The sequence below is a fragment of the Halichoerus grypus genome, chromosome 3, assembly GCF_964656455.1.
Source record: "Halichoerus grypus chromosome 3, mHalGry1.hap1.1, whole genome shotgun sequence".
Lineage (NCBI taxonomy): Eukaryota > Metazoa > Chordata > Mammalia > Carnivora > Phocidae > Halichoerus > Halichoerus grypus.
Window position 1 is genome coordinate 134342401 of NC_135714.1, and position 24441 is coordinate 134366841.

The following is a 24441-nucleotide window of genomic DNA, read 5'->3' on the forward strand; positions in this document are numbered from 1 at the left end:
CTGGTGATACACCTTTCTTCTAAAGTCTTTCAGATGTGGTTTCTGATCTTAATCACAGTAAATCTCTAGAAGCGGGTCAAAGCCAGGTGGCAGAGCCCTTCCGAGCCAAGAGGATGGGAGGTACTTACTGCAGACCCTTATGATGTTTTATCTCATTTCAACGCTCAGGAACCTGCTACACTCTCACCGATAAAAATACAGGTGTCAGTGAATCTTCTGTTAGTTAAGCTGGAGTGAGTGAGTGGTATGATCAACTCAGCATTCAAGTTATTTATTAAGAACCTATAATGTACCCAGAACTGAGTACAACACTATAAATTTCCTGTGTTTTTTATCTTTACATATTTTATTTAATCCATACGACTCCTGGGTTATACAACTAACTAACCCATGCAGTCACAAAATTAGGAAAAGACAACCCTCGGTCTCGGCATATATACATATATTTTACCTTTCATGTCTTATTCTGTAGCATGATAGTAGATTGCTAGTTATACATATTTAAATCAATATATAACATGAAAAGAACAGTTTATTTAAAATATAAATATCTTCTCAGTTCCAAGTTTATTTTTCTCACAGATTTGGGATAAATACACTTTATTTATGTATTATTTTAAACTTTTGTTTCTATTTGTTGCATCACACCAAAAATACTGAAAACCCTTTTACTATATTTCTCACATTGCTTGTAGTAATTCTGAAGTACTCATACAAATATGAAGGTGTCACCTATTACACATTTTAAATATGATCAATAATATCACCATTTAAAATTACATAGAAAATGATATCTTCAATGATTTTGACAGAAGACTTAGCAAACCAGCAGGCACACTGGGAACATAACATAGTGTGGGTTACACGTATCAACACCTGTGCTCTTTCTGGGTATAAGAACAATGCACACAGCAAGCTAGCAATTCATGAAGCCAATTAGGAAATATGGAATCAATATTAAACTTTGTATATTATATTCATATTGTAATGTTAAGGCGAAATTTCCTTTTTTGGTTGCTCAGTGTGCCTGCTGGCATAAAATAAAGGGTACAAGCAATCAGGATATAACTAAAATTATAGTAACAATTATAACTAGGAGAAGTAGATTTCTTAAATTCCAGTGAGAATTTCAAAACTTCTTTTTTGAAACGAAAGAGCCAGAAATATTATTTAAGCAGGATAAGTATTAGGATAAGTCGGAAAATGGAGATAACTACTTTTTAAAATATATTTCACTAAAACATTGATTTTAAAAAGAATAGTAAGTTTACCTTTCTCAATAAAAAGAAAAATGTTATGTGCGGATTCATAAACAACACATTTAAAAAATAAATTTTTGGTGGGTACAACAAAGGAATGATGCCACCTTAATTGGGGGGGGGGAACAGTAAAACATCAAATTAAGAACATGGACTTCTAGGGCAATTACAGACATGAATCTAGCTAAAATGGTGTTAATGTCAAATAGTGCTGGCTTTCTAGTTCTGCAATGTATTTATTCCTAATATATAAATGAATTTGAATATTAGAACCATTACAATCCCATGTTAAGCTTCAAAATTTACATCTTTAAAGTGAGAGTAACAGTTAGCAAAATGCAAAAGGGTATCATATCAGAAAGGTCTCCAGAAAGGCTAGAAAACTAAAATAGTATTTTATTATTTAATATAATTCAAACTTGAAATTCAGGAAGACATTATACAGTCCAAATTTTGATGGTGATCTAAATGGTAAGAGTAATAAATACACCATTTTTCCTATTTTTTTCCAAGAAAAAAAATGCTATCTACATATGTAACTTCACATAAACACTGAAATATCAGACAGTGAGTTGCAGGAGAATGGGTATGACGCAATCTCCTAAATGTTGTAAAAAAACAAGTTATCTCATTGCACTGAAAAGGTGTTTAACATGGCTAATGATATACAGTGATGAAATTTAAGTTATTTGTGATACCACAGTGATGTTTATGGATAAAAAAAAAATCAAGCTAGGGAAAGGTTTTTGTTTTTTGTTTTTCCCGATCCTTTTTTTAATAATAAACAAATAACTAACCCAATTAAATAAGGGGATCTCTAAGTGGTACTTACTGGCACGACAATGTTGTAGTGGATGCAGAACCCCGGTTCAGAAGGAAAATATTCATCAGATACAAATCTTATCCTGATTTGATTTCCTTTAGAAATCTGCTTTCCTGGCACAGTACCAGAACCACACCAGCGCCCTAATATAGTTCCATCACTGGGTTCCTCAACTTCTACAAAGTCATACCTGCAAGACACAAAGACAAAAAAAGACATAAAGTCATATGATCTGCTATTTTAGCAATTCAAATTCCATGATCATGGATACAGTGAATCTATCTAGGGACCATCGCCAGGAGTCCATTCCAAATTTAACTGGGTAAATATAGTAAAATATTCCAAAGAAGAGATACAACTGAAAATGCATTCTCCATTAAAGGGAAATGAGTCTTCTATTCTAAGCCTTCCATAAAACTGTTAATGAACTTCAAATTCGCTGAACAGCCATCTCAACACTTAAATATTTTGTATGCAGCAACCATATCTGACATTCAATTTGTGAATTATTCAATTTAATTTCCATTTGGACATGACAGTTTTACTCTAACCTTAATCACTATTATCATTGCCCATTACTGTCTGACAGTAACGCTTTCACCCTAGTCAGACTCCCTGGCTCTCTTTCTTCATCTGATGCAAGCTTTTCTAGAGCCACATCATTACATGCACATCCTTCAAATCTCACTTTGTACTAGTCTGCCTCTGTGAGACCTTTCTGGCTGTTCTTAGCTCACCATCATCTTTCTCTTTTTGATAAACACATATTTTCAATATTCACTCTATATGCAAGTGATCCATTTTCTTTTCTTTTCTTTGAGAGAGAGGGAGAGAGAGTGAGCATGAGAGAGGGAGAGAAAGTGCATGCCAGCTGGAGGAGAGGCAGAGGGAGAGGGAGAAGCAGACTCCCCACTGAGCAGGGAGCGGGATGTGGGACTTGATCCGAGGACCATGAGATCATGACCTGAGCCGAAGGCAGACACTTAACCAACTGAGCCATTCAGGAGCCCCAACAAGTGATCCATTTTCTTAGTCTCTTAAATCCTTGAAGAAAGGAACTGATTTTTATATACTTTGGTTTTGGGAAGCTTAGATCAGTGGTACTCATCAAAAGCAGTATTGTCTCTTAAGAAAATGTTTCAGAAATGACCTGTAGGGACATTTTCGGCTCTATTGAGGCCAGGGGTGAGGAGGGCACTATGACATGTAGTAGGCAAGGTCCAGTGATGTTCAACAATGGAAAGTCCTGGAAGTTAGTATTTGTCCCATGTTCTCCGAGCCTTTCAAACAGTTCACTGGACATTCATACGGGCGACATTTCTGATATAGCACATCGAGTCTGGAAACTAACAATTATCTCACATATAAACATAAATATGTTTTGCGGTTTTAGTTAAAACCAAATTTTCCAGAAATTCAGCTATTAAATAAGTTGAAGAAAGTTTCCATGTTTTGGAACTTTACCAAGAATTACCATTTTGGAAAAACATATCACAAACAGGAACACTGCTTATACTATCTGCATCACGATTAAAACAATTAAAAGTATACATATTCATCTGTATCTATAACGGTCAGATTCACAATGAGTCTACTTAAAAGATGCAAGCATCTGACCACTTTTATTTTCCTAATGTAACTGTGCATGTGTCCTTATGTATTTAAATCCATTATTTTCATAGAACTTACTTTGCTATTTCTGGTTTCTGTAGCACACATGCCATTGTATTTATATTTTAAACAACTGTGCACATAAATAGATGGTCACTTCCATAAACTCATTTCAGAATACTGGGGCGCCTGGGTGGCTCAGTTGGTTGGACGACTGCCTTCGGCTCCGGTCATGATCCTGGAGTCCCAGGATCGAGTCCCGCATCAGGCTCCCTGCTCAGCGGGGAGTCTGCTTCTCCCTCTGACCCTCCCTCCTCTCATGCTCTATCTCATTCTCTCTCTCAAACTAATTTCAGAATACTAAAGAGGATACTGCAAAATTTTTCTTAAAAGGTATGTCTGACGTGGTTGGAAATCACTGGTAGATTTTTTCAAAAATCTAAATTCAGTAGATGCTAGACAACTAAAAATAATACATTTTGTGCAGTATTGAATTTACAGAAAAAAATTGATGAAAATGATATACAAAGTATGTAACAGGCCAATTCTACCTATTCATCTTCATCTTGAAGAAGTATCCAGAACTCTCTTATGACATGTAACTTAACCTGTTTCAGCTTCATTTTCTTGACCTTACATTGACGACAACACTACTTAGCTCATGGGGATGTTTTAAGACAGGATACCTGTGTAGTACCTAAAACATGGCACATCGCTGCCATTCAAGAAAGCTGTCCTTCATCTCCATCCTGCATCCCTTGCTCCCACCTCCACATGAACTTTTAATATAACCTTTGGAGTTTGAAAACAATAAGTAAGAAAACTCAAATACAAAGAAGAGAATATCTGCTATACCATGTGACGAGTCTGGGGTCATTAATGACAAATGTGTTAAGTCCTCCAGTATCGCCATTTTAGGAGTTCGGTGTATGTGTGTGGTGGGACCGAAAAGGGGTGCGCTCAGGGGTCAGAGGAGTTGGGCAGAACAGACCCAAGTAGTTATTTCAGATATACTTGATACAAAAGTGGATAACTACCATTTTATATGAAAGGATAATTTTTACATCAAGATTGTTTGCATGTGAAACAAAGCTTTTATTCAGAGTGTCCGTCTGTTCCTAAACCTATATAATGTAGGTTACCACCACTGCAAGTTTGAAGAGAGCCAGATTTCAGACCTGCTCAATCATTCTGTAAACATTTATGAAGCGCTGACTTGGTGCAATGTGTTTTGCTAGGTTCTTAGGATACAAAGATGAAACGATAGCTTCTTTGGGCTCAGGGCCCATAAAACACTTCGGTGAGTGCTCTAATGAGAGTATGTAGGAAATACTGTGGAATACTGGCAGAGTAGGAGTAATTTTATACAGTGAGATTAGGGTCAGATTACAAAGGAACATTTGGGCTGTCAGTGAGTACTCACTGACCAGGGGTAAAGAGAGGGGAAATGAAAACGCATTGTGGTGAGAAGTACAATATGTAAGATGCAACAGCAGAAAGAGGGGGCCAGGCATGGTGCACTGTGAATAGAGGGTGGGAAACAAAGAAGTAGATGAAGATCAAGCTGGAAAAACAGATGTAGGTAGAAAGGCCTTGGTACTTCAGAGTCAGATGTTAGAATATTTTGTAGGCCAATGTTGCAAACAGGTTGGTGCAGTTTTAATAGGCTCCATGTTTCTTTTCAAAATTTAAGTCAACATTCTAAAAAGTGGAATTTCACAGAAAAGTCTGGATTTCTGGCTTTTTTTTTTTAATTAAATTTGAAGATCTGGTAATACTAAATATCATTAGCCCTGGTATGACTCCTCAGATCTCCAGAATTGAGGTCAGCTCCAGGAAGGGTGGTATCTTCAATCTCCTGCCTTATCCCTGACACCTACGTGCCAGGAACACAGTAAGCGCTGTATCAGTATTTGGTGACTGAAGGAATGAACACTGGACCTTCATTCCTTCATAACAACTGAGGCAGGGACCAAGTGGAAAGAGCTTGAGATGGGACATGTTCTAAGTTTTTAAAGATCCCCATCGACTTTCTATGCTGTTGCTGTTGTTTCTGTTTTAATACTCAGATCATCATCTATTTACAGTACCTGCCCACAGAGGTCTCTGAGTTTGCCACCCTTAGAGCAGATGAGGCACGGCCATGGAGGTGTCAGTGAGGGAGTAACGCTGGTAGGAAACAGAATCATCGATATCTGAGGGATGCCGGGAAACAAGAACCTTACAAGTGTGGGAAGAAAGAAAAGAGCCGGGAACTAAAACATCCTGAAAAGGAGCAGTTGGGGGAACGTGAGGAAAGCCACTGTGAGTGATGCGACAGAACAGAGCAAAGAGGGAAGGAAACCTCACCAGAAGGAGAAGTGGGGGACAGCGCCCACAGTGCCAAATACCAGAGAAAGCTCAAAGACAATGAAACCCAAAAGGCATCGCTCCGGTTTGGCAATTATGAAGTCATTTCAACAAACTGGTTGGACAGAACACAAAGCGTCAAAAATTTACCTCAGTCCATTTTCAAAATAACTATTCTCTTTCTAATAGAAGCATCTTAAGAGAAAAGAAGATCATATGCAAGAGAACTACAAAAATTCACATTAAGTGTTTTTACTATTATAGACTTTTCTTTTTATTTGTTAACAAATAAACAGTGTTATGTATTTACCTGATTCGGAAGCTCTTTGGAAGTATTTAAAAGGAGTTTTTAACCACCCCAAAATATCTGGACTATAAACGTTAAGAATTTCTTAAGGAACAAATAAGTCCTAACCTTGGCTTTATTTACATCCTGATACAAAAATCACTGTCCTGCAAATAAGAGTTAGAAGCACATTAGCACTTTTTTCATGAAGATTTTCTACTGAACTTGATGTCATTAAAAAAAAATCCACTAATCTTTATAACAATTTCTGGATTTGCAGTTAGACAGCTGGCAATTAATTCTTACATCCTCATACAAGCCTGACGCACACACTTACCACAGTGCTTTGCAAATCTACATAGTTTCGCATTCCATGAAGGTAAAATGAAATGGATATCTAAAAAAGTACTGTTTTTCGCCATATAAACAGCAGAATCTAACATATGCTACTAATTCTTCCACAGTAAACTTTTAAGATTTTTTTTCAGAAGTGGTGTCCTATAACAATATAATTCTAAATTTCACTCTATTATTCCACCATCAATTTTAATGGTCATACTCAACAACTGTTTAGATGTCTGTGGAACTGAAAAGTATCAATAACACCATTATGTACCGAGGCTTAGTTCTTCTTCCTCAAAACAGTAAATCCCCTTGCTAAAGGATATGTTTATAAAAATAGCATTTTTTTAAACTTAAATTATATTCAAGATCATGTAAAATAGACCCAGTGAAGATCTACCTGTAAAGTATTCCCATGCCTCATCATTGCTATCTAATCTTCAAAATAGAAAAACCAAAAACAAAAATCACTGACACTTAATTCCATGTTTCCTTTAAATTGTTTGAGAATATATAGAATGTGGCTGGAAAAAGACAAATGCATTAAATCCAGTTGCCTTCTCTAATAATTTGAAGTTTTTCTTTTTTCTGATAAAATGTTTGCAGAAGGAATTCGTTGTGGAAGTTGGTTGGTTTATACACCATAGCACTGCTCAGAACATCAAAAAGAGAGAGAAAACAATGACGAAAGATGTCTGCAGGCCTCAGTCAAATGAAAGGGAGATGATAAAACCAAGCAACATTTGACACATAAAAGTGAAATCACAAAACATAATCTTCCTTACACGCAGAAATCTAGGCATGCCCAGGTGACTGGTCTGGAGACATGGTAATCCTTATAATACACTCTCAGGTATTAATTTCCAACATGCACAAGTGCTCACATCAGTATTTAAAGGATTTACTAAACCTATTTTATGAGCCAATCAAACATCACTTTCTCACGGCAACATGATACAGAGCACACAGCGCTAAGTGGTTTATAACGATCACTCCCTTTCTCTAACATACCCCTGGGGACCCATGGAGGATTTATGTTCTTTTATGTTTAACAAACATGTCTGGTATTGTAGACAAAATTTTCATTCTCATGTGGGAATTTAAAAACTGCGAGGGCACGAGGACTGCCTTCTTACTCCCCAGAATTGTAAGGAGTACACCAAAGAAATAAATTCACCGGTAAACATGATGTCAGAAACCCAGCTTCCTTCAACAAAAATAAACCAACCCTGCAAAATGGTTGTTTCTAGTTAAAACTAACGAAAACCCTGTCAATTAAATCTACCTCATGAATGACCCAACCTGACGGTGGTGTGAAACCCTGCCAACAAATAAATGTGGCTCTTATGAGACCTAGCTCTGCAAGGGTCACCTGGAGCCTAAGTTTGTTGGGAAAGGTAATAAAATTAGTAAGATGCCAATTATTCTAGAGTGCTTATTGAATCATACTTCAGTTTAGCACAATACCACTCATATACAGAATAGAAGTTTTAGATTCCTATTTTGGACACCAAAATGTTTATATACACTTTAACATATTGAAAATAATAATTTAAAAGTAATAAAAATAATAATTCAATTTACCAATTGCTTTTTATACCTTAACTCATTTAAGCCTTAAAAAAAATCACAAAAAGTTGATATTGTTACTGTGCCCATCTTATAGATTATAAAATACAGAAAAGCTAAGTTCCTGGCCAAGGTCACATAGCAGCTAAATATAGAGCCAAGTCTTCCACATTGGCAGTTGAACTCTAGAACACAGGCTAACTCCAGAACCCTTAAGTTCGAAGCTGCCCTGTGTAAAATATTTTAAATATGCATACATAATTATGTTTGCCTTATTTTGAGGCCTAACTGCAGAGAATCTGTGTCTTTGTTCAAATTGGCTAAATGGTTTTATTCAATGGCTAGAGAAACATTAAGGGCCATTCAACTAAAACTGATCAGTCAACTTGGTAATTTGGGAATATCCATTTTACAGATATTTGTTTAAGTTAATTTGGTAATACAGTAGTCCCCCTTATCTGCAAGGGATATGTTCCAAGATCACCAGTGGATGCCTGAAACCTCAAACAGTACCAGACCCCATATATACTGTTTTTCCCTACACATATGTACCTATGACAAAGTTTAATTACAAATTAGGCACAGTAAGAGATTCACAACTGTAAATAATAATAAAACAGAACAACTGTAATAATATACTGTAATAAAAGCTATGTGAATGCGGGCCTTCTGTCTCTCTCTCTCTCTCAAAATACCTCACTGTACTGTACTCACCAGTCTTGTGATGACGTACGATGATAAAATGCCTACGTGATGAAATGAAGTGAGGGGAGTGACACAGGCGTTGTGAAGTAGTGGTATGACTTGTACTATTGACTACTTGTACTACTGACCTTCTGATGACACAGCAGGAGGAGGACCATCTGCTTCCGGACCTCCAATTACCACAGGTAACTGAAACAGCGGATAAGGGGGGTACTAGTGTATTTATTTTTAGCTGCTCTAAATTCTTTATTGATAGTTTTAAACCTACATAGAAAATGTGTAAGTCAAACCACCAACCATGCTTCAGAGGGCCGACAACACACTAATGGAGTAATTTTCATGAAAATATGATAGTTCTACTTATGAGAAGTGGTTATTTGTACATGGTGGAATTGTATATGGTAGGAAATTAAATGATTAAATTTATATTATTAATAAATAAAAACACTCAATATAGAACTCATGAATTCAATCTATAAAGGTAGAAAAATTAAGCGAAACAAAGTATAAAGTGAAAACTAATGAAGATAGAAACTATAAGAGATATATTCAAAACCAAAATTAGAATTTAGAATTAAAACCAAAAGCTCGTTCTCAAAAAGGAGAGACACTGACATGGGAAGTGAGGAGAAGGGGAAGGGGAGAGAGAGAGAAAGAGACAGAGAGAATACAATCAAGAATTTACATAATTAGGAGTGAGAAAGAAGATACATTCACAGATAAAAATGTATTTAAAATTTGTAAATATGTTTTATGTAACTTTATGCCAATGAAACCTGAAAAGCTAAATGAAATGGATGACTTACCAGGAAAATGTAAATTATCAAAATTGACTAAAGTAGAAAAAGTGAACTAATAGCTCTAGAAGAAACTGAAAAGATTATCAAACACTTGTCAATAAAAGATGAAAAGGCATGGGGTTTATAGGAGAGTTCTATTTGACTTTAAGAAAACATACAATTCCAATGTTATATGAGCACTTGTTAAAAAATGAAAATGGCAGATATCTACCTAAATTAATAAAAAAATAAACTAGCCTAAATTTTGTGGATATAATTTACAATGCTATATTATATACTTCAAAGTTGCTAAGGGATTAGATCTTAAAGTTCTCAACACAAAAGAAATGGAATTATGTATCATGAGGAAGATGTTAGCTAACTCTGTGGTGGTAATTACACTGCAATATATAGGTGTATCAAATCAATACATTGTATACCTTAAACTTACACAGTATTATATGCCAATTATATCTCAATAAAGCTGGAAAATCAAATAAAAATTAAAATCTCTAATAAATGAAAAACTCTTATATCAAAGTTCTTTTAAATGGCAAAATCAAATATTAAAAATCTTGACCAATTTTACTTAAAAATCGAGGGAAATGCAAAAATACCAAATAAAAGTTCATCATATATCATCCAACAGTGGATTGAAAGATGGAATACTTCATGACAGAATATGGATTTAGTTCATGAACATGAAGGTGAATGTAAAATTGATCTTTTAGAATATTAAAAAGAGAAAAACTGCAGGATCATATTAATAAATGCTGAAACAGCATGATAAAATCAACTACTTAGGTTAAAAAAATGAGTAAAATGTAAATAGCAAGAAACTTTCAAATCATGGTAAAAGTTATTTAACAGAAACTAACTGAAAGTTTTACATTAAATAAAATTAAAATCATTCTCATTAAAGCTAGAATAAAGACAGGGTTGGCCATTCTCACCACTATTTTCAAGATTTTTTTTTCTTTTTTTTGAGGGGAGGTTGTAGCTATTTAGCTAAGAAAGAAAAGAAAAGAAACGTTGTAAAGAAAGAGAAGAGAAAAATGATCCTTAGTTGATTACTAGACTCCCTTGAGAACAGACTACAGTAGAGTAAAGCACTGATACTGGAAAAGCTTGGAAATAATCAGGTACGGGATGGAGTGGCTTAGAGTATGGTAGGAGAGGGAGAGGTAAAGAATGGTTACGTGCTGTATATACTTTGAAGGTAAATTAGATATGATTTGGTGTAGGGTATGAGAAAAACAGGTGTCCAAGATGATTCCAAAGTTTCTGGCTTTTAAAAACCATTCACAACAAGAAGAGACTTTAGTAAAGTGACTAAATATAGGATCAATATGCAAATATCAATAATTTTTCTTTATAACAGCAAATACCAGAAACTGCATAGGGGAAAATGTCTTTCACAGAATTATAACAATGCATAGTAATAAATTTAATAATAACTTATAAACACCAATTGAGGAAATGTACATAATATATGAAATAACAAGAAGGCGGGACTTTACTATAATGTTTAAGAAACAAGACTTCTACAATATTTGTATAAAACAAAATCACCACAATAAAGCAAACTTTATGTGGTACATGCTATGTACCAGATACTTTATAAATATTAACTCATTCAATCTTCCAACACAACCCTATCCATAGCTACTATTATTATACCCATTATTATCAATGGGGAAACTCAGGTACAGAGAGGTAATACAACAGAGCAAAAGCCATTACAGCTAAGAGTAATGGAATTGGAACGGGACCTTTGCTCTAGACTTCAGAGCCTATATTTTTAACCATTATACCCTACTGTCCCTACCCAGTTAAACAACACAACAGAAACTTACCATCAGCTCAATGTCAGTATTCAGAATCCACTGTTAAGAACTCTGATTTAAACTCTACAGATCCTCTTCCTTAAAATGCAGAAACTATTCATTAACTCTCAAGACTGTTGTGAGAATCAAATGAGAGAATGTATATAAAGTGTTTACAAAAGTGCCTAACAAGTCAGCTGCTCAATAAGTGGTCAGTGTGTGTGTGTGAGTGTGTGTGTTTGTGTGTTCAATAATTACTATCATTGCAGCCATGTAGGCAAACAATGGAAGACGCTACCCTGTGGAAGAACAGAACCCACAGCTCCTCATACAGGGCTAAGTTGCATGGATCCCTACTGTGACTCATGTTACTCAAGTAACATTCCTGACTTAATCTGCCAAAACGATAGAAGCATTAGATATTTGCTATCATTATTAACAGTTGCTTTTTTCATTGTAGTAGAAGAGACAGATTCATCAATAGATTGTGAAAATACTGAACACTTAATTTTTGTGTTAGCATTTTATACTCTACCAAAAAAGCATAATAATAGTATCAATGTTATGACTGTTGGGGGGATTAAGTGACATAATATATCAAACCCTCACCTATTTGCTCAGAATTTTTTTCAAGACTGATCAGCCATTGAAATATATGGTTACTTACCCTCAGTCGATTATTACCTGCAGGTAGTTATGCATTTTTGCAGAAACATCACCTCATATCCTTGTACTACTACTGAAATAATGCCAAGATTTAGGTCGCTAATCCATGTTAATTCAGACTGCTCCCAAGGCAAAGTATAATATTCATGTTCTTCTCTACCCTAAAGACTACATCTAGTACTCTTTATTACTATCTTATAATTAGTTTAAAAAAAAAGAAATCTCATTAACACGTAGGCCTGCCTAGTGTGATGCTCTAATGTGTGTGTGGCTGTTTATTAAACACACATTGAGTAAGTCACTACTAAATTAGTAATAATTCAATAACAGTTCATACGAATGATCAACAATATACCTTTATTCCATGTGTCAACAACTGAACCACTGTAGTATTGAAAGAAATTTGAGAAACTAAATTTAAGAAACGAAATTAATATTGTATTTAGACTAAAGCAAAATTTTTCTATGATGGATTATCATCTTGTCATTTTCGCTTCTACTTTCAATAAATAGGGTAAGAATAAAAGGGAGAGATAGGTAGAAATAGGGGAAAAAAAAAAAGTAGGACCTCCTCCAAAGCATCCCAACTGAGCTTAAGATATTTAGGAATACTGAAATGGGAATGTACATTTAAAGAATCACTTTAAGGGCATCAAAATTTAAGAAGGAAGGAAGGGCTATGAATATAATCTCTCATCTACCTAACACCTAGACAGTTCCGGGCATTTTTTCCACAAGTAACCACTACCAAAAGGCACCTACAGGCTGCTCCTTCTGCATGTTCTTTGAATAGATGAATTTCATTGCCTAAATGTATTTATAAAAGGTCATGACATCATTAATCAAGACATCTTTAAAGGATTTTGCAATAGGCTTGGTTCTTTCAGTTTTTATCTAAACTGTATCATTGCTACACTTGCAAATACTGAGGGACTCTAGATATGGATTTATCTAAGGCTAAGAGAAATATTTAAGTAGTGTGATAATAAAATTTGGACAGCATTCATGTTATGCTTATCAAAGCATTATCATGACTTCAAGCCTGATTTTAAAAGACAATATTTAAATGGCTGATCAGCAGCATAAGGCATTTAGGCTCATATGTTTAGACACGTAAATTTTTGGTGATGATGTCTATGAAAATGATAAAATGAGTTTGTTTTAGAATATATCATAGTGAGATGAAAATAATCTGTAATTTTAGAGTATCAGAGAATTTCAGGTACAGTGCCTGAATATGAGCGTTTAAAAAAAAAAAACAACAAAACCTTCCAGGTATTTATTTTGAGCATTTATACTTATTGAATATTTGTTTATTTATTTTTTAAAGATTTTATTTATTTTTATTTATTTGACAGAGAGAGAGACAGACAGAGTGAGAACAAGAGGGAGAAGCAGGCTCCGCACTAAGCAGGGAGCCCGATGCGGGGCTCGATCCCAGGACCCTGGGATCATGACCCGAGATGAAGACAGATGCCCAACCGACTGAGCCACCCAGACGCCCCTTGAATATTTATTTTTAATGAGATGATTTATCATCAAAGCATGTGAAAAAATGTTCTCAGAATTTAAAAGAAATTTTAGGCATTCCAGCAAAATTCATTATTCAACATTTGACATCTAAGAATAGATCCACAGACTTGTACTTTTTTTTTTTTTTTTTTTGACAGAAAGAGACAGTGAGAGAGGGAACACAAGCAGGGGGAGTGGGAGAGGGAGAAGCAGGCTTCCCCGCTGAGCAGGTAGCCTGATGCGAGCCTGATCCCAGGACCCCGGGATCATGACCTGAGCCGAAGGCAGTTACTTAATGACTGAGCCACCCAGGCACCCCATAGACTTGTACATTAATAAATGCAAACAGAAGAGCAGAGCATTTCAATCCAGATTGATGTACTGATGATTTTAAGGAAATAGGTGTTCAATATAATGGCTCTAGGCTTCAGGTTCCTCTTCAGCAAAATAAAGGAATAAACCAGGTAGTACAGGAGGTCATTTTAAAAAAAAATCTTGGCTTTCTTTTTCCCCCCTGTTTAAGAACCTAATCACATTTCCTTTCGTGTGTGTAGTATCTCAAAAAATATGCAATTATACATAGAACATGTTAATAGAACGTTACCCACTACATTTTCTGGAAAATTTTATTTTCTTCCAAGGTCTATACAGAACCATTATCACCAAATATCATAACTGTCTACAGGCAATATCCATGGAAACCAACTTATAAACACCAACGTATTATGAAACGAGAAAAAAACATTTACTAATAGAAGTGTTGCAAGGTATGCACTACCCAGGGGAATCCTGTATTGAGCAAGGGTCTGCCCTCTGACGACCATGGGAAGCTCTAATCCCATCAAGGAAAGTGACTGCCTCCAGTGGAGGAAATGTTATAATACCTTTTCCTAATTATGTCACTTTTATAAAACTCTTCCAAAGTGCCCACTGGTAAATAAGGGAGGATTGCTGTCCCACAGGGCAAATCCTTTTTCTTATTTACTGCACAGCACAAATCACACCTCAAAAGGTCAGCCTTTAGAACATAAAAGTACGTTTCAGAATTCATTTGACTGAGGCTCCATCTGACTCTTCTGATAAGAAATATATCCCTTATCCCTTATCAGATAGAATACCAGTTGGAGTGGTGCCAAGAAGGAACAACAGAATGGAGTCTGGCATAAAGAAAATGCTTAATAAATGGAATACATTTTCATTATCTAACATCAATTCTATTAAAATTTCTAAACTTCCTAGTTTTTTATGCACCTGAGCTAATTTAAGTTACAACAATGTTTCAAACAACTAACAGAATGTTTACTGCTATTTTGTTTGCTTTTTCAATCTATTCCTCATCATATAGACTATATGTACATATGTGTGTGTATATATTTACACGTATGGAGGTTATGCACACACACATACATATGCACACAGACGTGTGTGTGTCTAAGGTATAAATACAGTAAGGTTAGAAAAGGTAAAATTCTACTTATATCACTTTCATTTTTATACTATCCGCAAGTAAGTATATATTTATTTTAACAATGTTTATTATTTAAAACATGAAAATATATGTAGGCTCCAGAGACAGAATTAGGTATAGTTGGTATAAATATTTTTTTGGTAGAAAATTCACTTAGCAGTTTTGAAACAATCAATCTTCACTAGAGAACAAGATTCTGTGGAGGCTAAAATAAACTATTTAATGAAAATTTAGTGACGTGTAGATATTAATTACATTTTCTGAGACTTCAAATCTTGACAAAAGAAAAATAATTTAACCTCTTTCATGGGGAATTTAGAATTTCAGAATTAGAGAAACAAGTCATGCTATTCATACTACACATTAAAAGTATGAAAACTTTTTGACTTTCATGTTTTTCTAGGGTCATCACTTTCATTTCCAATGACAAAAGATTTATGGATATTTGGAATTATATTTTCCACAGAACCTGATTATAGATTGAGGCAAAAAACAAAACAAAACAAAAAACTGAAAAGAAAAAAAAAAAAAGACTGTCCTTACTCAAGAAACAAAACAAAACAGGATCTTCATATGAAAGGAAACATTTCAGATTATTAGGTGATTTGATCACTGTAATAAGTCCTACTAAGGCGATTACTTCATATTTTGTGGCATGAAAAGGGAAATAAGAAATACTAGGCTTAGTGCCTACTTGGCTAAATCCACCTTCCTGGGCAATATCCCTAGGCAGGATTTTTTTGGACTTAGATTTGTTTTATTTTCCTCTTCTCGCTTTTAAAATTTTTCCTTGTGCTCTGTATTTAATTCTTTCCTTATCCTGTTAAAATTACCCCTTCAAGGTGCTTGAATATCCAGGATTCCTATGGTAGCTTTTAATAGGTTCCCTTGCTACCAGAAAATTCAGCAGTTTTTAACAGTTTCAAATGTATCACTCACTTCATTTCCTCTTTTGCTCCAGATATTTTCTCTTAGAGTTCTCACTCTTGACAGAAGAGGTAGGATAGCTGCTTTTTTTAATTTTTCTTTTCTCTTTTGGTATTATCTCATCACTTCTATTCATATATTCAGACATTTTTATCTACCTATTTATTCCACTGAGCTTCAATTTCCCTCCCTGAAAATGCCAACAATCAATCATGCATTTCACTTCTTAATTTTATTAATTTTATAGACAAATAAACAAGTAGTAAAAATAAAGTTCAAGTGCCAAATCATCTGGCAGAGTGAGAAATTTCCCATTAATATCACTTCAGTAATTTAACAGAACCAAAGAGAAATTAAACCTTATTCATTCAGAAATGTACCTGAAAAGCTGTGTTAATTATCACACATACAAGGCAAAACTGAGGTCCAACAAGTAGCCACTTAGAGCAATTTCTGTACTCCGGCTTCACATTACAAAGCTGCTTATATTTTCACTTAAATGTGAAAATACACATTTAAATGCCTTTAAAAATATTGTACAGCATAGAACAATTCTAAAGATAAACTTAGAATATAAGCCCTTTGAAGGCGGGGATTGCATTTTTCTTTCCTTTTCCTTTTCTTTCCTTTCCTTTTCCTCTTTCTTTCTTTCTTTCTTTCTTTTCAGTCATCATGTCCCCAGAGTCTACCAACATAGTGTCATGTCATGACACTATGACATGAACCCTGACCCACTAAATTTAGTTGACACGAGAACTGAAGTACTTCAAACTACAAAGGAAAATAAAAGAGAAAGCAATAAATGCCTCTTCTCCCTGCCCTCACCCCAAACTTCAGGGATCTGATGAAACACAGACAACTTTCCAGTCTACTTGTAGGCCTTTGGGCAACTGAGTAATTGTGGGCTACTCAGGGCTTTAGTCATTTGTGAACCTCAACCTGGGCGAGACAGCTATTTCACCAGATGGTAAATGTGATCACATTTCTTAGTACAGCAACTCCAGCAATAATATTCCTGTCATAGGTCAAGAACGTACTTTATATCACCAAGTTATGACTAATGGGTTCCAAGCACATACGGCGGGACATTTCATTGGATATACTTAGAAATTGCCTAATGGCAATTTTTCAAATACTGAGCATGGGATCCTTTGTTTTAAAATGCTCAATATTTCGAAAGCTGATTGATTACGCCTCTTACTACCAATAACATTATCTCCACCACTTCAGTTGGCAAATTTTCACTAATCCTTCAGATTTCAGCTAAGGATGACCTCCTCAGAGAAGCTTTCTGTGAGTCCTGCAATGTTTTCATGGCAGCATGGTCCACACCACCACACCCATTACTATTCTGAATTATATTTTTTACATGCTTGCCCCCTTGTTTGTCAATGCTTTCTGAAAGCCAGGGGCCCATCTAATAAGCTCTCTATTCCCAATATTTAAAACAGTATTTGGTCCATGCATAGGAGGCACTAAATGACTCTTGAGGGATGAATGGATGGATGGATGGAGTTTGTAGATACATAATTTCCTAACATACATATTTATATACAAATATATGCAGACAGAGTAGGCTACCAAATAGTCATGATTACACATGTGGTATTGAAATATTCCTATATAACTAATATTTTATACTCTTGAACATTTTTTTTCCTTTTTTTCTCAAATTCTGGCTATTCACAAATCAGCATGACTAGTTTTCTCAAAAATAATTGCAAGTGGGTTTTTAAAAAATGAGGACACTAGACTTTATTCAGGGTAATAAATTAGACACTATTTTTTAGAAATTCATTATAATGTTAATTATCCTTCATCTTCTCACATGCCAACCATTACATGGTGAACACTCTGATTTGCTGTGTACCCTGGCACACTCGCTTAATACTGGTTATGCAACGTGCTGTGTTTTAACTCTATGGTTTATGTATCTTACTGTTCCTTTTTTTTGTAAGATTTATTTATTTGAGAGAGAGAGAGAGTGTGTGTGTGCGCAGGTGCATGGGGGTAGGGGAAGAGGCAGAGGAGAGAGAATCCCAAGCAGACTCGCAGACTCCCCACTGAGCATGGAGCCCGGATGCACGGCTGGCTCCAAGAACCCTGAGATCATGACCTGAGCCGAAATCCAGCGTCGGCCACTTAACCAACTGAGCCACCCAGGCGCCCCTTACTGTTCCTTTTTCAAATCTGTCTCCAATTAGGGACATTTTCAGATCCCATGGGAAGCTCAGATAACTGAGGACACATATACCTCATCCTCAGTGGTGGTTACTGTACTGAATAAAGGACTGGACAAGTAGTATCAATTATATATTCTCAAGTAAACTCAAACCTTATTTTTATTACCAATCATTCTCTTTGACTTAACAGTTCACCCTTTTCAAGGAAGCAACAAGCAGGACTGAAGATGAGTTTTTCCCTCTAACTCTCCCCCACCTGCTTTCTTGAAGAGGAGATTAATGAATTAAGAAGTGGTCTATAACCCCTCTCCTTTCTCACACACAGCCCATCCTGCAAATTGTTAGTTCAAATATTTTTGTCTATTTCCTCTCTTCATACTGAAGTCTCATTATTTTAGGCCCCCATTAACAAATCACGATTATTCCAGTAGCCTCCCCTAAAGCCTCTCTAACCCCTCCTCTCCCCCCTCCTTCCACACACCATTTCTCCAGCCACTGTGAGGTTTTTCGACCTTAAAAGCAGGACTTAATTTCTCATGCCACTTTCATAAAACATACACTGGCATGCAAGCCGCATACACCACATCCAAAACCATCAATGGTTATTTGTTTTCCTCTCTGTCAAATCAGAATCTTGAGTTAAATGTAATACATTTAACTGTGGATTATAGATTGGCATTGTGAAAGTGTGGTTTATTTAAGACTGTCATTGAGAAATGGATTCCTGTTCAAGATAACTGAATGTTCAGATCAGATTTTGTCATCTCGGCTACAGGCCACATTCTAGAGGTGAGTTCATGAAGGTAAATGTCAACTTTTGGTGGCTCTTGGGTGGCCATCTTGCTGACCTTCTTCCAGACTGTTCATTTCTTTTTTTTTTTTTTTAAAGATTTTATTTATTTATTTGACAGAGAGATAGACAGAAGAGCACAAGCAGAGGGAGTGGCAGAGGGAGAGGGAGAAGCAGGCTCTGCACTGAGCAGGGAATCCGATGCGGGACTCGATCCCAGGACCCTGAGATCATGACCTGAGCTGAAGGCAGACGCTTAACCATCTGAGCCACCCAGGCGCCCTGTTCATTTCTGTTCGAGCTTCTACACTCAGCATATACAGTGTATTCTTCACAATTTAGCTTTTAATCTCACGTTACCTTGTTTCTTTTAAGCATGGGTAACTCTGGCTAGTTTAGATGGTCCCTGAAAGTAAGGATTATGTTACTGCCCCTGCTCTGTCACTCAGGCCTCCTTACACTTGGTGGAGATTCAGTAAGTACGAATTAAATCTCTGATTACAGGACAGTACACTCACATCACCTAACCTCAGCACAGGCAACTGGAACATAATTAAACTTGAACTTTGCACCAATTGTAAAAGATTGATGACCATAAATTCCTATTACCAGCAAACAGTTCTGGGATGGTATTATGTTGTAAACCAGTAACTACTTTATTATCAAAATCATCAAATAGGAAGTAAATTGTTCGTGTGATCATGACTGCATTACCTAGCGATCTGTACTCTTTTACAAAGTGTTATTTTTTTATTTTTATTTAGTTTTATGATGAATGGGAAAGATAGATAATGATGTTCTTCTTGTCTAGCAAGTAATATAACAGCTAATAGAAACAGTGATAAGTCTATTTTTATAGAATACTGTGCCTTAGAGCAAAGATGTGAATCCTATCTCTACTACTTACTAGCTCTGCATATTTGGACAATTTTTTTTATCTTCTCTCAGCCTATAGCCTGTTTTCCCTTTTTTTTTTTTTTAAGATTTTATTTATTTGAGGGAGTGAGTGAACATGAGCGAGGCGAGGGGCAGAGGGAGAGGGAAAGAATCCCAAGCAGACTTGGCACTGGGCACTGAGCACGGAGCCCGATGTGGGGCTCAATGCAGGGCTCAATCTCAGGATCCTGATATCAGGACCTGAGCCAAAACCAAGAGTTGGAAACTTAACTGACTGAGCCACCCAGGCGCCCCACCTGTTTCCTCTGTAAAACAGGGATGATACTTACTGCATAGAGGGAGGAGTGATGAAAGATTACAGTTCATGTGAGTAACTAATCTAGTTCAGGGCTTGGCAAACAGTAGGTGCTCAATAAATGGTAGCATTTATCCCATGGCACATATCTGCTGGGCTTCTCTTTCGGGAACAGAGCATAACGCAGTCTTCATGCAGCCTACAGATTTCTGGTCATCTTCCTCCTTCCCTTCTTTCTTTTCTTTTCTTTATTCCTTCTTTCCTTCCTTCCTCTCTTCTTTCTTTCTTCCCTCCTTTTCCTCTCTTTCCTTCCTTCGCATGCTACATGGAAAACCTTGAGTAGATCTCTGAACCTTCCCTTTTCTCTTCTAAGAAATCCCTCCTATTAAAGTTCTTGAGAAATATAAACAAGTCTCCGAATTTTGCTAAGCTCAAAAGAGGAGCATTATCATTTGCAGCATGATGTCCAACTATTATCAACACTTATTTGGAAGTTCTTAATCTAGACAAATAGTAAGTAAACTGTGATTAGAGAGATTTTTTCTCAAAATACCCTAGGATAACATTCGGTGCAGGCCTCATTTCCACTGAGATTAACCTCAATGCCTCAGCAAAAACAGTGCCTACCACAATCCCATGAAATAATTTTAGAAGCAATAAATTATGACTGGTTCCATTTACACAAATATTTTGATATCATGAACTAGCTTGCTTATTCAAACTGATGGACTGAGATGGAGAGCTACAGATAGAAAGGTCAAGAAGTAGATGATGTTTTTGAAGTTAGAGCGTGGGGTTTCTGGTGAGAAGGGAGTAGGGGGGTTAAATCAGCTGCCATATGGGGAAACGATCTGTGTGTCTCAGCTGACAGGGAGCAAAGCATAGTTGAGATTTGAAAATTTTTTCAAACATTTTTCAAGGGATTGGAAGAGCTATGGGGAATAACTTTTTTGGAGGAAGAAAAATCTTTGGGCAATGAAGTTTTAAATGTATTGTGTATAATGGATAAGTCCTTCATAACTATCAGCAGCATAGTGAGTGAATCAAAAACTTCTTGGTTCCATTACATTTAGGAATTCTTCATGGTCTTAAGTTATTCAGTTAAAAGTTTAAAAATGAAAAAAGAAACAACGAGGCATCTAATAGACTTCCAAGCAGTGAAATTTTTTCTCATATTAAATTTAATATAAAAGGAAGAAGATTCTTAAAGCTCAAAAAGGGGAAGGAATAGTGCTGGGTAATATGCAGGTAATCTGTGACATTACTCACTTAGAAAAGGTGTGGGATGACAAGAGAATGTTCAGGGCCACGTTAAAGTAGTGGCATTTCCAGATAATTGTTTTTACTAAAGTGATTATAATATGGAGTTTATCAGAATTTTAGGAATTTACCATAAAGCCAATGTCAAATTAAAAACTGAATTTTAATTCAAAGAATCATGTATAAATGAACAGTCTGAAAAATACGAAGTGATTTTTTTTTCATAGAAACAGAAAAGTTATAATATTATACTAAACTTTAAATTTTCTAAGAACTTTTATAAAAGCATTACCTGTTAGGATAAAGGTAAAACAAATGTTAGTATCCCCATATACTTGTGAATATTCTAGGGAAACAGATCTTTCAGTGTTGGAAATGACTTGAATCTTCATCTGGAACCCAGTCTCCCATTTTGATTCTAATTTATGAATATAATTACTAGAAAGGCTAAATAAGTTACCAAGGCCATATGGCCAGTGGCAAATGTCAGAGCTGAATCTGAAACATGTCAGGTATTCCAAGGTAATGCTCTTCTTAGTAGATTAAACTATCTCCTATAAATAAGTTGCCAATTCATCCTATCAAAAAAACTAAGTGATCAGTACGCTAATTGGAGCAAAGCACAATTGGAATTTCTCATTTCCCAAACTAGCAGTCCTAACACCGTGTGTACTGAAAAATGCATTCAGGATATTACCTTGATGCACTGAGGACAAATCTCCTTTCTTGTGGTCTCCTCTAGGATATTAATAATGGAATAAAAACATACACCTCTATATATACCAGTAACCTGAACATATCTATTGATAGAAGTTAAGGAAGGTGTATCTTACTCTGGGCAAGAGCATATTTCCATATCTACATAAAGATAAGCATCTCAGCAGATCACCTCCTATTTACCCTGAATGGATGTTCACAAAGGCAAAGTTCACTCCATGGGGGCAGGAATCTTAGTCTCTTCCTTCCTCCTTGCCCACCTTTGAGTGAGTATTTGTGACTACACAGAGGTCTTGCCAATTGTTTTTAAGCCAGGGGCCAAGCATCCTTTATGACCAACACCGCATCAGTCTACTGGGACTCGTGATTATGCTGTTTTACCTGCAGTAAACACAGAATAGGAGATTATAGTTGTATCATTCCTTCTCCTGAAAAGAGAAGTATAGGTATGACCAACATTGCCAAGGAAACTGGGAAGGTGGTCTTTAACTTTTATTCTGTACCTTCACATATGAATCAGATGCAATGATAAATATCTTTTAAATTTCACTTGGAAAGATTTTGTTAAATATGTTAATCTAACCTTTGTTGATTACATAGCAAAACAATAATCCTTTTGTAAAAGTTAGACATTTTGGAGTCACTCTGGTAAAAACTTCAGAGGGGAAATCAAATAATAATTAGAAACAATTTCATCAAATAATTAAAAATAAGCCCTAAGTTAGCACCTGCCTGTATTATAAAATGCAGAGGAGACAGCCTATTTAAAGACTGGCTTCTTTAGAAAGTAGGTTGTTCCACAAAGAGAGCTGGGATCTGAACACATTCTAACTGTCCAAGAGAGAAGGCTAAATGAATTGAAGAACGTGTGTTATCTGAAAGTTCACATAGCAAAATAATGTTAATAACTTAATATTGGAGATATATCTGCATAAAGCATGGAATAGCTGAGAAAAGAAAGGCGAGCACAGAATTTTAACAGTATATTTAAGATGTGCACATGTAGAAGTCCTTTGTTGATGACTGGTGCTCTATTGTTCTTGCTTAGTTTTTCCCTTGGGTAAGACTGTATAGATAGGTAACTAGCTAGCTGGCTAGTAATATGGGCACTCCATTGGTCTTAGAAGTTGTCCTGGTTTGGGTGCCTGGGTGGCTCAGATGGTTAAGCGTCTGCCTTCGGCTCAGGTCACGATCCCAGAGTCCTGGGATCGAGTCCCGCATCGGGCTCCCTGCTCCTTGGGAGCCTGCTTCTCCCTCTGCCTGTCTCTCTCTCTCACTCTGTGCCTCTCATGAATAAATAAATAAAATCTTAAAAAAAAAAAAAAAGAAGTTGTCCTGGTTTAAGCCACTGTGCCAGATGGACGACTCACACGAGAGCTCTCACCATTACCCCAATGGCAGCAAAACTGCAAGTGAAATTAAGCTGGCATGAAGAATGGCATTCCAATATTCCCAAATCTTCAGAGTATAAACTGTATAACTCTTTCTAAATCAATGCCAGAAAGTGGTATCTGGACAGTGATCAAGCAGAGAAGGTGGAAAAGGAAGGCAAAGAAGAGAGGGAGGTTTGGGGAGTAGGAGCGGAGAGGAACAGAGGCAGGAAAAAAAAGGGCTAGTGAGAGACAAGACACGGGGTGAGCCAGACATGAGTTTGGGAGTTACAGGATACATTCTTTCTCCACTTGAAATGTTGATTTTGAACATTTCAAAACATAAAACCAAAACATCTCATTAGCCAAGGGCAGAGTCTCTTGATCTCAGACTTGGTCACATCCCCACCCTTCATTTTAAGCCCTCTTGGGAATGATTTTTTTTTTTTTTAAAGTTACAAAAGTAATTGCTACAGAGGTCAAAGGATAACAAAACTATAAATTATGGCATTGGGCTAACTGTGCTCAAAAGAGTTGCTGGAAAGGGTACTGGCAAAATCTTCACTCTGAAGAGAATTTGACTCTGTGGCCAGAAATGCAGGTAGGAAAAACAGTAAGTGTAGATGTGAAAGCTGCACTTCAACTCCCTGTGGTTCTTCACACTGCGAGTGGAGATTGTTATTTTTCTACCACCAGTATCTCTTCCTCTTTCTGGTGGAAAAAAAGAAACAGTTTTGCTTTCAGGGACCATTTCTCCACCAATCACGGTCCATCTCTTGCTTTGGGATGGGTATTCAACCCAAATCT

The 24441-nt window shown here is 36.1% G+C and overlaps 1 protein-coding gene across 1 annotated transcript in view; it reads right to left on the reverse strand.

Moving 5' to 3' along the window:
• Window positions 1-24441, reverse strand: part of PDGFC (platelet derived growth factor C) — a 200749-nt gene that overhangs the window by 49736 nt on the left and 126572 nt on the right. Inside the window, exon 3 of the mRNA XM_078069359.1 lies at window positions 2092-2272. Coding sequence (XP_077925485.1) covers window positions 2092-2272 — 181 coding nt within the window. The remainder of the gene's footprint in view (window positions 1-2091; window positions 2273-24441) is intronic.